The 15,582-nt window shown below is 50.1% G+C and overlaps 1 protein-coding gene across 8 annotated transcripts in view; it reads left to right on the top strand.

The window, feature by feature from the left end:
* The window catches only part of SCFD2 (sec1 family domain containing 2), a 413,274-nt gene that overhangs the window by 384,579 nt on the left and 13,113 nt on the right, over positions 1–15,582 (top strand). For all 8 annotated transcript variants that reach the window (XR_012007121.1, XR_012007122.1, XR_012007118.1 and 5 more), the window contains exon 7: positions 5,488–5,622. Coding sequence is in view for 1 of the 8 variants with exons in the window: in XM_072775040.1 (XP_072631141.1) it covers positions 5,488–5,622 (135 nt within the window). In the remaining 7 variants the exon portion in view is untranslated. The remainder of the gene's footprint in view (positions 1–5,487; positions 5,623–15,582) is intronic.

Genomic DNA, 15,582 nt, shown 5'->3' with positions numbered 1-15,582 from the left:
CCCAAAGGTGAACTGACAGAGAACATTTGATTAGGAAAATTAAATTACTCGCCCAACTCTCTTAATGTTGGAGTAAACCACAAGCTGATCCCCCCTCCATCCCTCCCTAACACATAAGGAAAACGTTACGCAGAGCACTAGGGGGGGACATGGGCCTCCCCGATCACCACCTTCTGCGTGATCCTTTGCTGAGAAGTGGGTGGCTTTTGGCTAAATGGGAAATTCCAGGACAGTCGGAGGGTTTCCAGCTAAGAAGCCATTGCTGAAGCAGTGCATTCCAATCAGATTTCAGGGACATGATTCAGGACACAAAGCGATCCAACCAAAGTGGCTGAGAGGAAGGAGCCAAGGGTTCTCATCATTAAAAACCCTAATTGGAAAAACTAAGAAATGTGTTTGCTAAGAAGTCGTGAGGCCAGTACTACTTTTATGCCTGAGAAAGCTTTTCCCAATCTGTGCTCTTGAAATGGACGATTATTTCGTTCTGCTGTGCTTTGTTGTTTTAGTAAAGAATTAGAGGTCTTCTTCTGTATATTGAAGTGGGAAAAACCTGTCGATGTCTCTTTAATAAAATATAAGGTTTAGTGTACTTTTGATTATAAGTAAAAATAGAAAATAACAGAAAAAAGTTCAGACTGGCTTTAACGAGAAAGATAATTTATTGGATGCTATGACTTCAAAGTCAAGAGAAGGGACGGCGTCCAGTGGTGAGGAGCCAGTGCCGGGGTGATGTGGTGGGAACAAGCCGGGAAGAGCATGTTCCCCATTGGGCTTCCTGCCTCCACTATATCCCTCTAGTGGCCCCTGTCAGCAGAGTCTACAAGGTCTGGTTGGCAAAGCATGTACGGTTTGCTGAGTCCCGGCCAGCATCGCAGAACTAAGTACAGGAGACAGGGTTTGGAGTTGAGACACGATAGCTTCATCACTATCACATCTCTATAGAAAATGATTTTTTCAAAATTGCTGTCCAGTGAAAAGATAATCAGACAGAGTGCAGCCAAGCAATCTAAGAAATGAGTATCACGGAGCTGGGTCAGGCAATTAATTAACGAAAGCATTGATGTTATTGTTCTGGATTATGTGATGTGTTTGTGATCTGTTGTTTTCCGTGTCGAAGTTGTAATTTCTTTTCCTGCTCTAAATAAATGTTACCTACCTACTTGAAAATAAAATAAAATAGAAAGGGAGACAGAACATGAAGACTCCTAACTCTGGGAAATGAACTAGTGGTGGTGGAAGGGGAGGAGGGCCGGCGGTGGGGGTGACTGGGTGACGGGCACTGAGGGGGCACTTGACGGGATGAGCACTGGGTGTTATTCTGTATGTTGGCAAATTGAACACCAATAAAAAATAAATTTATTATTAAAATAAATAAATAAATAAATAAATAAATAAATAAATAAATAAATAAATAAATAAAATAAAACAAAGTTCAAGGTATTTCCAAGTTGTTTGAGCTGGATCTTATCTTAGAGGTCTAGCTCTCTGTTTTACAAATAAAATTGTAGAAAACCTCAAAAAAATAAAATAAAAAAGATTTACAACCTTCTCCAGTGGCACAATGATGACAAAATCCCAAGAATGAAGGGATTAAGGGACTGGCCCTTCCAAATCTCTGATCACCCCCAAGGGGAACCCCAGCTTGGTGGGTATTTTGTGCTGGGTGCTTCGTTGCCCAGAGCTTAGCAGAAAGTGGAGCAGGGCAGGGGGCAAGATCCCCAGTCCCTCCACACTTCCTGCTTTCCCCTGCCCGCACCGCCCTGGGGAGGACAGTCCCACCACCCCCAGCCTACTGCTCCTTGCACAGGGCAGGTACTAAGTCTAGTATTTTAGCCAGATTATAGACTTTTCCTGTGTCTGAGCTCCTACCATCACCACGCTTCTCCCTTGCAGGAAGTACATCCTACAGCCAGCAACAAACCTTGTTGTGTTTTTTGTAGGTTGGGGGACATACTCTCTGTCCTCTCTCAATCACAACAGCCTCAGTGTAATTCTGTGGGGTTCTGCTCCACATTACTCTATATAACCGCATATAGGTTAATAAAATAAATAAGTGTAAGCTCCTGGAAGGAAGGCCTGGCCATTTATTTATTTCTTTTTAATTTATTTTTATTTTTATTTATTTTAAGTGGGCCCCATGGGTAGCCAGCGTGCAGCCCATCACAGGGCATGAACTCATGACCCTGAGATCAAGACCTGAGCTGAGATCGAGAGTTAGATGCTCTAGCCACCCAGGCACCCCAAATTTCCTTATCTTCCCTTTGCACTTTGTATCAGTTAGAATTTCGTTCAGTTGCCACGTGTAACAAAGATCTGAAAAATAATGGCTTACACTTAGGAGGGTTTGTGCTGGCATGTGAAGTAGGTGGCTTTATAGTCCGTCTGTGTTGTGGTTCTGCAGCCCCACCAGCCATCGCCAGCCTGCCTTGCATCCAGTGCTCTGCTCCAGCCTCGCTAAGGAATGACCCTGTTTCCCATGGTGGCTGCTGGCACCTTGGGCCCCACTTCCATGTTCTAAGCAGTGGAACAGAGAAAGAAAAAGAGTAAACTCTTCCCTTTTGAAAAAGGAGATTTTTCAAGCTCTTTTGCTTATATCTCATTGTCCAGAACCTAGTTATGTGGCTGTACCCAGCTGCAAGGAAAGCTGGAGAGTGCAGACTTGTAGCCAGCGGGTAATGTGCCTCCCTAAAAAAAATAGATTCTATTACTAAGCAAGAAGTCGATGGATATTTGACAACAATGCTGGTAAGGTAGCAGACTATTGGCCAAAGGACTTCTCTTTGGGGAGCAGTTTAAAGGGATTAAAGTTTAAATTGAGGGTAAATGTCCAGAAAGGCTGAAATGATAGAGGGGCTCTCAAGACCGCTTACTCGGAGAAGATGATGTGCAAAAGTCAGAGGCCATTCCGCGACCTCGGTTTTCTTTAATGCCAAAAATATTTATTGGATTATTTTAGGATTCCAGAAGTACACCTGTGAACTGTAGAAAATTTGGAAAAAAAAAAAATAATGCCCCCGAGTCCCAGAACCTAGAGGTAGCCCTAATTAATGTTCTGCTGTGCTTTATTTTCAGTCTCATCCATGCATAAAAATTTAATTTTTAACAATTGTTTAAAAAAAAAAAAAAGATCATTCTTGCTGTTTGCAGTGGTGTTTTAACTGTTTTAGGCAAAGCGATATATTGAAGTCTTCCTCCCGCCGTGGTCCCTTGTCCTGCCCTCCAGTCCACGATCACTGCTCACGGCCGTCTCTGTAAACACATCACAATTTCTCTTTGGTACAGTCCAGCAGATACAGACCTCCAAATCCCCGGTGACACATGTTACACGAATGCCAGCCCAGCACACACACTGTTCCTCACCTTGCTTTTTCCGCCCACACTTTATTCCGCACCCTGCTTTTTGCCAGTTCCTGTGGTGGGATCCCAGTTATTAAACTGCTCCTACCGATGGGCCCTTGAGTTGTTTCCAGTCTTCTGCTATGACAAACACTAAAGGGCCTTTTATAGGTCTCATCTGCATAGGTTAACATATTTACAGGACAGATTCCTAGAGGTGGAATTGCCAGGCCAAATGCACTTGTCATTGTGATAGGCCTGCCACATTGCTCGCCACGCTGATTGCAACAATTTGCACTCCCACCAGCAATATATGTGAGGGTCTGTTTCCCCCACGGACTCGTCAAAAGTGCATGCTTTCAAACCTCTCCATTTTTGCCTATATGATAAATTTTAAAAATCTATCTTAGTATAGCTTTAGCATGGGGAAGGTTGAGTCATAGTATTTGCCTTTTTTTTTTTTTTTAAATTTCTGTCTTTTGAAGATTTACCTGGGAGATCTCTGGGGATGCAGTAGTCGGTTGGTCTAATAAACAAGAGGGCTGCACCTCTCAGCTGAACAGTTGCTGTTTCTCCCTGCATCTTATCCCTCATAAAGGCACATTCTAGCTAAACAATTTTTGGGGGGAGGGTGTTGAGGGTTATTTTGTCTTGTTTTTTTTTAAGATTTTATTTGAGAGAAAGGTAGAGAGCACAAGCAGGGGGAGGGACAGAGGGAGAGGAAGAAGCAGACTCCCGTCCCAAGCAGGGAGCCTGATGCAGGGCTGGATCCCAGGGCCCCGGGATCAGGACCTGAGCCGAAGGCAGATGCTTAACTGACTAAGCCACCCACTAAGCCACCAACGCACCCTTAATTGTGTTTTTCTACAGTTTTATTTTTAAGCAATCTCTAGGTGCCACATGGGGCCCGAACCTACAACCCCAAGATCAAGAGTCACCTATTCTTCCGACCAAGCCAGCCAGGCACCCTCTAAATAATTGTTTGTTATTTTGATGGTTTATATCCTGCTTTATTTCTAAAATATTTTAAATAAGCAAGTTGGAATAAAGGGGAAATAAGAGTTAAAAAAAAAAAATGACTGTAAGGAAAGCCAGATGAAGTCAGTTCACCCCATAGCCTCAACACTAGCTAGAGGCAGGTCACAGATTCAGCCAATGCAAAGAGGCAAAGAGTTGAAAACGTCTGGGCAGGACTCTTGGGACCTGGCTTTTGTGAGGCTGTGATAATCCTCAGAGGGTGTGGAGAGGAGACGTCCCTCCTTCTTTCAGCATTCGGGTTCCAAACTCGGGTGCCCCATGGGACCAGAGAGCAGAGACAGCAACGGGACTGGGAGGAGGGGTGAGTCAGCTGATGGGGAGGGAGGAAGAGCTTGGTAGGAAGGAGAACAAGGCACGAGGAGTGGGGACCATGCGCAGGAAGTACACTGGTCAGGAACAGCTGCCTCCAAATATTATCTAAACATGCATAGATGTAGCACCATTTATCAAACCGTAGGAGCTGTACCGAATCCACATCAGCTTAATTCTACTGAAATTCTTATGGTACCATGTGGCCTGCTTTTTCTAAGCCCTGACCTTGGTCAGATTCCTGTTTGGCATCTTGGCTTTGTTTTCTGGCCAAGTCATACTTGGAGTTGAGCTCTATAGAGGAAGAAGGGATTGCTTTGGGCTTGGATCGTGACAATACATCCTACGAAAACATTCCAGTTCCTAGCAGAGGGGAGCATAATTCTAAGAATGTTGAGGAAAACTGGAGACCATCTTCATGTCTGTGTCAAAAGACGATACTTTGCTTTCCAGTTTTCTTCATCTATAAAATCGTCATCTTAAACCCAGATTTTAAAAAGTGGTCCCACCAAAAAAAAAAAAAAAAAAGTAGTCCCACTAGGATTATAGCCCCGGTAAGAGACATTTGCTTACAGAAGGGGGTAAAAACAAAAAAATAGCGTTAGGGCATTAGGGTGAGATTTACTCAAAAAAAAAAAAAAAACCAATGTTGTTATAGTTGGCTTTTCATACACACAGAATCATAGCCACTGCTCAGTGTCAAAATAAACTTGTTTGGCTTCATTGGGTGCAGATAAAGCTATCGTCTCTCCAGACAAAGCAAACAAACCCTTTTACTCACAGCACAATATTTTGTCTTTCCAGGCATCCTATAAGCCATTGTTGAAGCAGGTTGTGGAAGAAATATTTAATCCTGAGAGGCCAGATCCAGTGGATATTGAACACATGTCTTCAGGCCTCACTGATCTCCTTAAAACTGGATTTAGCATGTTTATGAAGGTAAAGTAACCATGAAGAGGTAATCCTGATTGTAATGCTCTCTTTGCTGGGCATGAAAATGCTGGCACCCCGTTCACCTTGGTGAGGATCCTATAAGATAACATCGGTGTTTTGGGTCGTCTGAAATCAGGTGCAATCTATATTTAACTTTGGTTCTAAGCAGCCTGACCTTCCAGACTTATATGACTTCCTTTGACCTAAGCATCATGGTCTTTTTTTTTTTTCAATCAATATATTAGGACATAAGCAAGCCCCCTGGGATAGCACTACTGCAAACTCTTCTCCAGACCCACATTCTGGCTTCATCCACATACTATTCACAGGTCTTTTTTTTTTTTTTTTAAACTTTTATTTATTTATGATAGTGACACAGAGAGAGAGAGAGAGAGAGGCAGAGACACAGGCAGAGGGAGAAGCAGGCTCCATGCACCGGAAGCCCAACGTGGGATTCGATCCTGGATCCCCAGGATCGCACCCTGGGCCAAAGGGAGGCGCCAAACCGCTGTGCCACCCAGGGATCCCACTATTCACAGGTCTTAATGATGGTCTGTTGCTCTTCATTCTAGAACTTCTGTAGAATAATGAATAACTCTGCTTAGTCATATGACTAACATCACCCCCAGGTCCCTTTGGAAATGACTTTTGTTTTAGCCCGGCGGGCTCCCAGGTGACATGTGCTAGACTTTCCCCTGGCTGCTATCAAGGGTAGGTCAAAATGATGGAACAGCCTTTGCCTTGGGGATGAAAGGACGAAAAGTACACAAATGAGATCTATTTTTAACTCACTATAAAGTTTCTAAATTTAAAGGGATCTAAACAAGATTATGGACTGGCCTCCCAGTCTATGCCAGGATTTCAGTTGTAATAACTCTTGGAAATAACAGAATGTTTTGCCTACTTCAAAGCGTCTTTGAAATCATGAATTAATCTACATAGAAGATCTGGCCTTTCAGAGTTCGGTAAATGCATATGCCAGGAAAACTGGTCCCCTGGAAAAGCCAGAGGACAGAAGGCAGACAATCAAACTCGAGACAAAGCAGTAAACCGGCTTGGGTGGGGGGGAGGGGGGCGGGTCTCCTTCCTGCTGTCTCTGGTTAGCAAGTCAAGTGGCTGCTGGATGTTCCCCTTCCTTTTTTTTTTTTTTTTTTTTTTTTTTGGTAAATAATGTATTACAGATCAGCTTCTTAAAAGCGTGTGGGGGCTCCTGTGTTGAATGGAAGCCTGAGGTGTCTGGGAGCCCTTCATGGTGGCTACATTGTATAGAAACTTCCAGGCTAGACATGGTCTCCAAAGCCTTCTCCACTTGAACACCCTCTTCCTTCCTTCTCAGGCTTGGGCTTCGCCCTAGGGTGCGACTATAATAACAAGTGTGGACTTTCAGGCCCTGGCCAGCGAGGCCTGGGGTAGCCCAACAGGCCACACGTGCTTCCCCGCTCAGGCTGCTGCCTTCACCGTCAGCCAGGGGCCCGGTGAAGGCTCAGGCCTGCACTCCACTCACTGCACACGCTCCCAGGTGCAGAGAGGCACAGTCCAGGCAAGGTGAGGCCTCCGACCCGCTCCTGTCCAACCGTGTGCCACAGACACTGCTGTTTCCTAGCAAAAAAGGATCCAATGACCAAATATGTCCAGGAAACACTGGATGAAGCAACCAATGAAATTGCTTCCTTCCAAGGGGACAGTCCCCTTAACAGGCCGATGGACTTTGCAGGTGTCCAGCCAATGTGGAGCCTCCCCTGTCGGAACCCACCAGCCTGCGTTTTCCGGTACTGTTTTGTGAATCGTGACATGTCACATTTTTAAATTAATCCTTTTACACTCTGCAGAGTGTTTTCTGCAGCTCTTTCCCTGATCAGAAGCTTCGCTTCGCTGTCCTTAGGAGGGTTTTGCCCAGGATGGTGTTTGGAGCCATCCTGGGCTGCTGTGTGTCTCTGCCTTCATATCCCTGGAGTTAGAGCTTGTGAAGTAATGCCCTGGCCCCTTGAGGCAGATCTCCAAAGGAGGTTTCCAAGTAATGCATTTCAGGAAAAGGGGGGAATTTGTGTCTTCCCGGCAGCTGTCAGAATCCATCCCTCAGCCCCCAGCTGCCAGGCATCTTCTCTCAATTGCCAGAGGATGTCATCTGCCTGCAGGGGGTGGGAAGTGTCTCCGTGGGCTGGCCACAGAGCCCTCCCCACCCCAGCACCCCAGCGGAGAGTCGTTTCGGTCTCTAGCTACCTGGGCTTCCGTGGCTGGCTCTTCCTACCACACCATAGAACTTGTAAAGGAGCATTACCTCTGGCTCATGTGTTCAGGGCTTGAACAAAATAAATGGATAAATGTAAAGAGGAACAGTCAGTCGGGCTTCGAGGGATAACTGCGAGTTCCCAAGGAGCGATGTCTTTGAGCTGGAGGGAAGCCACCAGGAGAGCGTGTCTTCTATTCTTCTTTAAGGCCCATGGAGAGAAGAGGATGCAAGACACGTATCCGAGATTCTCTGCACCAAACCAAAGCTCTGTGAGAGGGAAGTCGAGGCCACTGGATTTTGCCTTTAGTAAGTGGGAACGTCACTTGCATCCTACTACTGCTTGTTATCATCTCGTTCCCACGTTGCGCTAATGGGCTTTCCTCTATAAAGACTGTCCAGAGAAGCCTTCCTTCCCCACCTGTTCTGGTTATCTCTTGCTGCGTAACAAGCCATCCCAAAACACTGACCTGACATACCGTCGATCACTGATTTTGTTTATGACTCTGCACTCTGTGCAGATCACGACAGGAAAGGATTCGCTTTCAAGGTGGCGCACTGACCATCAGCCAGCCGGTGGCCCAGCCTGGCCTGTGAGCTAAGGGACACAGTTCCTCTCCATCGGCCTGAGCTTCCTCCCAGCACGGCGGCTGCATTCAGGGGCGAGCGTCCTAGGAGGAGCCAGATGGAAGCCTCAGAGGTCATGCAGCATGCTCTCCACGGTGCTCTGTTGAAGCAGTCACATACCCACTCGGGTTTGAAGAGAGACGACTTGCTCTCTTCCTCTTGGAAAGGGAGCAAGTGCAGGAGGAGCAGAAATGTTTGTCGTGGCCACTCTTGGGAAACACAGTCTGCGCTCACTCGGCCTGAACCACGTACCTGGCTGTGCAGCCTGACAGGGCGGTGTGTGGCTAATTCTAAGAGTTTTCCCCCCAGTCTAGGGGACAGAAAATTCACTCATGCTCCTGACCTGGTTTCAAAACAAACCTCCCAGAAAGCCTTCAGTAATGAGAGACCTGCCTGTCTGCCATAATTTTTTTTTTTTTTTTTTTTTTTTTTTTTAGCAATATAATCTCAAAACCAACCAACCAAACAAAAACAAAACAAAGCCTTCCTGCGTGATGAGACACTGCAGGACTTTGCTCTGGCAGGCTCAGTGTGCCAGGCCCTGGAAGGTGGAGCAGACAGGCTGGGGAGAAAAGTGAGTGAGGCCACAAGACGGTTCCGGGACAGTGTTTCCATCAGCTACATGCACTCCTCACGTGGAGGATAGACTTGTGTTTAGCCACAAGCAACTGTGGGCTTCAAAGGGCAGTGCCCTTCTCGGGGGTTGGGGGTGGCTCTTGAACTGGAGAGAAACAGCTTTGGAAGAACCTGACATTCTTCAAAGAACCAAGCATTTCTCCAAGAGGCTTCTTTCTGCACGGAGCACCTTGATCTCCTTACAGGAAAGCGTGATAGTGATCTCATAAATAAATCGAAACATACCTTACCCCTTCTCGCTTCAACGTTAATTTAATTTAGAACTAGCATGTCTAATGGGCAGCACTTTTAAAATGCATCTCTGGAATGTGTGGTTTGGGTTTCGGTCTCCTGAAAATAATATATTTTATATCTACTCCATGTGTTTGGCCCCCTGCTTGTTTTGACTAAAGGACATGATTTGTCAAGATGTTTTCTCTGCTGGAATTGGCATGAGGAGGGTGGGTTTTATCTAATGAAATTGCGTGAGGCCCTTTCACCTCCTTTTATACGTATTTTTTAAGAAGGTTTTGGTTTGTTCCTGTCCATTTCCTATGTGGCCATGCTTAATTGGGGAAAAATAAAAGATTTGTGCAAAAGACTCAAAGAAGACCAGGCTCTTGCCTCTGGACCCTTCTCTGAATTGATACGAGAGCTCCCTCACCTTGGGTGCATGAGGGGAGATGAAGCCGCTGCTCGGCAGGCCCTGAGAAGCTGGTAGTGAGAGGGGAACAGAATCGAAACTCTTTCAGTTTGCGGTAAAGGTGCCAACCAAGTGCACGACGTTATGATCTATTGTGGACCATTTATGGTGAAGACCAAGGAGGGTCTCGGGGACCTCGGGACAGCAGTATGGCGGGCAGCAAGGATTGGGACTGAGAGCTGGGAAGCCATCAGGAAACCCAGCAGTTCTTTGGGACTTGCTCTGGCCTGCACAAGATGCACACAACAGCGGCCAGCGTAGAGCAGGTGCTCTGTAAGCGGCAGTTGAATGAGTGGCTGGGTAGCGATGCCACAGCCTTCGGTTCTTTGCCCGAACCTCATCTATCTTAGGTCAAGTCTTGACTCCCATGGAAGTGTCTCGAATTGGCCCAACCTAGGTCAGCGGCCCTGCCCCGAGCCAGTCAACTGTGGCTGAGGGGCAGGATCACATGCCCCCACATCACCGTTGGGAGCCCACCCCACAACCGTGAGTGTAAAGGAGGCCATTCACGTGCAGGTTGGACAGACAGACACAGGCATGCCTACAGCCAGGGGTGAAGGAAGCCATGGCGATGAAGGCAAAAACAACGAGCCTCAGGCAATATTTGCTGTCAGGTCCTTGGACTGTAGTAAGAGTGAGACGTGCCTGCGGATCATCTAATCCAGCTCTTCATCGTTTACGTAAGAAAACAAGCCAGAGAGGTGACTGGTTGGCCCAGGTCCCTTATACGTAATGGCATTTCTGACGAGAAGAAAGCATGTCAGCATTTGGTGTCTCTTGAGTAAATCAGCGCACGTCCTGGGATTCCTGTTTGCGACACTCTTGGAAAACACAATCTGCGCTCGGCCTGACTATGCCTTTGGCCGTCCAGGCCGACGGGGCAGGGCAGCGATGCCACAGCCACTGTTTCTATTTTCTTCTCCCTATAACTGTGCTTCATCCCGTGAGGTAAGGCTTGATGCGTGTCTAACCCCAGCTGAATACGACCCGTAAGGTCTAGTGAGGTGGATTGTCACGGCAGGATTCATTAAGCAAAGAAACTTGGTTCGGCAGCCTACGGACCTTGTCTGCCTGCGCGGGGCCGCTGAGGGCCTCTTCTGTGCGCTTGCCACGGTGGTGGGCAGGGAAGACCCAGAGACCAACGAGGTGCCCCACCTGCCACGGCTGAGCTCACCTTGTGTGGCACGCAGCTAGCTAGGGAGACGGACAGGAACACGGAGGACCGTGGGCAGGAGCCAGAAGCCGTGTGCCAGGCCAGACGGAAGGGCACGGAGGAGGGGGAGCCAGGCCGTGAGCCGGAGAGAGCTCCCAGGAGAGCTCAGTGCCGGCGGGGCAGCAGGACTTAGCAACGGGGGACCCAGGCCTGGTCCCCCGAAGGAGTTACAGGTAGTTCCCAAAGGCTGGGGCCGAGGACAAACGTAGGGAATGGAAGCATAGGAGGACAAAGAGAGAAGCAAAAGCCAGATGAGGCCGGGCTGGACGTGGAAACCTTGACCAAAACGCCGAGGTGCCCTTGAATGGTTGTTAGGAATGTATAACCGGTTTGTATGTTAGGGAGGTGGCCCTGAGAGTGGCGCGTGGGGGGGCAGCGTGGCCAGAGCGGCGCCAGGCCGGTGCGGTGAGGAGATCCAGAGCTCAAGCAGGGCCCAGACGCAGTGCTGGCAGGTCCCACAGGACCGGCGGTTGCTTGGATGTGGACACCAATGAGAGGACACCGTCTGGGGTCATTCGCCTGGCGTGGGGTGACTGGGTGACCGGCGTCAACATTCTCTCGGACTGAGAAGCAGGAATGGAGAGTGAGATCACTGACTGGAGAGCTTAGCTCTGCAGCTCGGCACGGCCTGGGGGCCAGCGGCGCCATCTGGGGCAGTGGCACAAGGGAGCCGAGAGCCATGGGCAGCGGCTGGGCCACCGTCTGGAGCTCAGGAGCAGAGCAGGGCCCAGAGCCCGAGCCGTCGGGGACCCGGCGTGGGGCAGGTCAAGCAAGCCGAGCCCTCCCAGGAGAGTCCAGGGACACAGGAGAGATGCTGAGGAGGCTCTGACGCCGGAGGGGGATGTTTCCAGAAAGAGGAAGCCCTGCACCGCAGCCGATGGGGCAGGGAGGTGGAGCGGAACACAGAGCGGCGCGGGCGACTCCGTGAGGGGTCCCCCAGGGGCCTGCTAACTGCCCGGAGCTGCTAGAGAAAGAGGAGCCCGGCCAGAGGAGATGACAGCCGGCTGCGGTGGACGGGCCTGGATGTCGGGCTGGGCCCTCCAGGTAACCGACTGGGGGACTTGGGACCAGAGGCCCCTCGGCGCGCCCCATCCCCATCTGCGGACCCGAGCTGAGAGCGTCGCCTACTTGCAGAGTCGCCCTGATGCTCCCTCCTCGGGTCATGCCCGCCCCAGCCCCTGCTGCCTGTCCCCCGCGCGCTCCCTTACCTGTGTGCTCGGGGACTTTGTCATTCTCCGTGACCGTGACCGAGAGAGAAGCGCCACCCCAGCAGGGGGTGTCGTCCGTCCGCTGCGGCGTCCCCGACACCACTGAGGCCCAGAGCCGGCCGCCCTCAGCCGCTGCTCACTTACGTATCGTGGACGGATGAATGACTGAGTAAGAAGCGCCACGCTGGACATGCGCCGTTTGGTGGCAGTGGCCGTGCTCCTAGTTTCTTTCGGGAGAAAAGCCGTCGCGGGGCCACCTTCAGAGTCGGTACAGCTGTTCCCAGGGCCGAGGGCGCATTGAGGCCTGAGCTCCTGTTGCGCTGTCTCCGTTCTCCAGGGCTGGAGGATGGGGGCCCGGCCCTGCCTGTGCTGGGGACACAGCGCAGGAGTCACACGTGCAGCGGGATTCCCGGGACTCCTGGACGGGGCCAGAGGACACCGTGTCCGTCCGAACCAGTCAGGACATCAGGGAGCCTCGGGGCGCCCACGGCTGCACAGAAGGTTCCCACAGCCTGAGCTTCAGAGGCTGGGCTGGGCGGCGGGGGGAGAGAAGCCGCCCTCTCTGACCGGAACCCGCGCCTGACATCCCAGCCAGCGAAGGCCCGGAAGGTGGAAGAGCGGAGAGTCTGACTCGCTTCATTCATCTGGGCACCTGTGATGGCACGAACAGCGCTCACCTCCTTCATCCCCAAGGTGCCTCACACTGTGAACTCGCAGACCCCCAGGTTGCAGCCGGGGGGTGGGGGCAACTACAGGGAACGTGTTACTCTGCTGGAAGAGACGTTAAGGGATTCCGCCTCCCAAGGGCCTGCCCACTTGACATGTTCTAGAAGGAAAGTCCGGTATCAAAACATAAATCTGAACAGAAACCAAAAGAGCAAATGGCAGTGCGCATGAGGGGGACCCTTTTATTTGTGCCAACCCCAACATGCCCCCAGCTCCTTGGCCCCAGGGGCCTGCTCCTTGTTGTTACTGCTCTTTGCCTCCTCTTCATCTCTCAGGACATCCTCCCAGGATCCTCGCAGTGCGCTTCAGAGCCCAGGCTCTTCCAGGAAGCACGTGTCTTTGGGAACAGACTGTACCACTTGAAGTTCTGAAGGCAGCTGTGTTTCGGTTCCAGGATTGAGGGAGAAAGTGATCTGCAGGGCTGGGAGGAACCTCGGGTTAGCGACTCAGCCAGTATAAATCACACTGGAAGCAAAGAAAGACTTTCTCAAAGATCCCTAAGGAAAGGAAGCGCATCTCCAGTTGGCCCGTGGGTCTTACTCATTTGTCCATCCATTTATTTTTATTCACACAACATTTGGACGAAGTTTACTGTAAGCAGGGTCTGTGCTCAATGCCCGAAATACCAGAATCCCAAGATAAATACGATCTGTGCTTCCCTTTCAGTAGCCCAGAGTCTAGAAGAGGAGACAGGCAGGTGTATCCGGGCAGCAGAGCAGTTTGACAAGGGCCACGGCGGAGGTGTGGTCGGCTGCGGGTCCCGAGATGGTGAGAGACACCTCTTCAGAGGAGAAGGGGGGCTTTAACTGTTGAATAACTGCAGGACCAGGGCACGGACAGAGGCCAGAGCACACTGGTGTGGTCCCAACCGGGGCCTGTGGGTCACGGATCTTTCCCACTAACATGGAGCTTCTCCAGGGTTCAGAGAGAGGGGAAAAGAGCAAAGTACAACGTCGAGTATCGGAAGTCCGGGTGGTAGTTACCCTTGGTGAGGTCGTGACCAGGGTGGGGCATGAGGGGCTCCAGGGTGCCAGCTTCCTGTTTCTTGATGGCTTCGTTTACTTTGTGAAAGTAAACCAAACAGAACACTGTGATAAATGCATTTTCAGTGCAAATGTTCAATAACATTCAAACACCCCACGTACCCTGCAGTCGGGCATGGCTCAAATTCTCAGGAATGGCTCCAGCTAACAGCGGGCGTAGAAGGTGGAGATAGAGACATGAAGCAAAGTCACGCTGAGACAGCCCTGGATGCCGAGGTAAGGAGTTCCAGCTTCGTTCCCAAAGACTCACGGAGGGAGCAAGCACGCAAAGGAGCTGAGGAGTGTTTCAGAGCGTGGCCTCCGGAGCTTGGCCCCTCGTGTCACAACTGAGTTATGGTGTGAAAACTTGAAACTCGCCACCTGCAAAATGCAGCCATGGTTGTGTTTGCCTCCAGAAGCTATTTTGAGGATTGAATAAGATAATGCGCAGGAATATTTAGGAGAGTGCTCACCGTAGGTGACAAGAAACGTTTGCATTTTAGAAAACCTCAACGAGGACAACGGATGGGGGACGGCCATACCAGCACAGGGAGATAACCCAGGAGGCTGTGCCAGTCATCTGGGGAAGACAGAATGAGAGCCTGGCCGGAATAGGGACAGTGGGAGATCTCAAGGAGAGGTCCACAAATTTGGGGGAAGGGGGGTTACAATGAACAGGCTTGACCTGGGAAATGAAAGGGAGCAAAGTCCAAGGTGACTGTCAGGCGTCTGGCTCAGGGCTCTGTGAGGATGGTGATGCCGTTAGAAAGTCAACATGAGGGGCGCCTGGGTGGCTCAGGGGTTGAGCATCTGCCTGTGGCTCAGGTTGTGATCCCGGGGTCCCGGGATCGAGTCCCACATTGGGCTCCCTGCATGGAGCCTGCATCTCTCTCTGCCTGTGTCTCTGCCTCTTTCTGTGTCTCTCATGAATAAATAAATAAAATCTAGGAAGGAGGGAAGGAAGGAAGGAAGGAAGGAAGGAAGGAAGGAAGGAAGGAAGGAAGGAAGGAAGGAAGGAAGAAGAAGTTCAACATGGGGAATAGTCGTGGCAAGATCATGCATCCAATTTGGAACCTGTTGAGTGTAGGGGTCCTGGGGACAGCCAGGTGGGCATGTCCATAGGAACTCAGTAGAGGTGTTGGAGCTAAAGACATAGATTTGGGAAGGATAGAAAAGATTGTTGAAGGCGAGTGAGTAGGTGAGATCCTTCGGGGATGATGTATTGAGTGAGAAGGGCCGGGGGCCAAAGATAGAGCCCCTAAGGAGCATGGACTTTTAAGGGACAGACCAAGGAAAGGAACCTGTGAAGAAATGTGAGAAGAAACAATGAGAAAGGTAGAGGGAACAACCCGCGGAGAGTGCTGCTGGAGTAGCCAGGCAGGTGTCGCCAACTGTGACAGATGCCATGGAAATAACCCGTTAAATGAAGACAAAGCAGTGTTCACTGACCCTACACAGGATGGCCGTGGTGACTTCGGTGACAGCTAGTCCGGGGGCATAGTGGGACGCAAGCAGGATTGTCCCGGGTGTGTGTCCCGTGACTTGGAAGAAAGCAGCCAACAGATGCAATCCTGGGGAAGGGGAGCTAGAGGGCAAGGAGCTGGAGGGGAATGAGGAGTCAGTCT

This window comes from Canis lupus, chromosome 14, assembly GCF_048164855.1.
Source record: "Canis lupus baileyi chromosome 14, mCanLup2.hap1, whole genome shotgun sequence".
Taxonomy (NCBI): Eukaryota; Metazoa; Chordata; class Mammalia; order Carnivora; family Canidae; genus Canis; species Canis lupus.
Note: the sequence above shows the minus strand (reverse complement) of the source record. Positions and strands in the feature narration are given on the sequence as shown.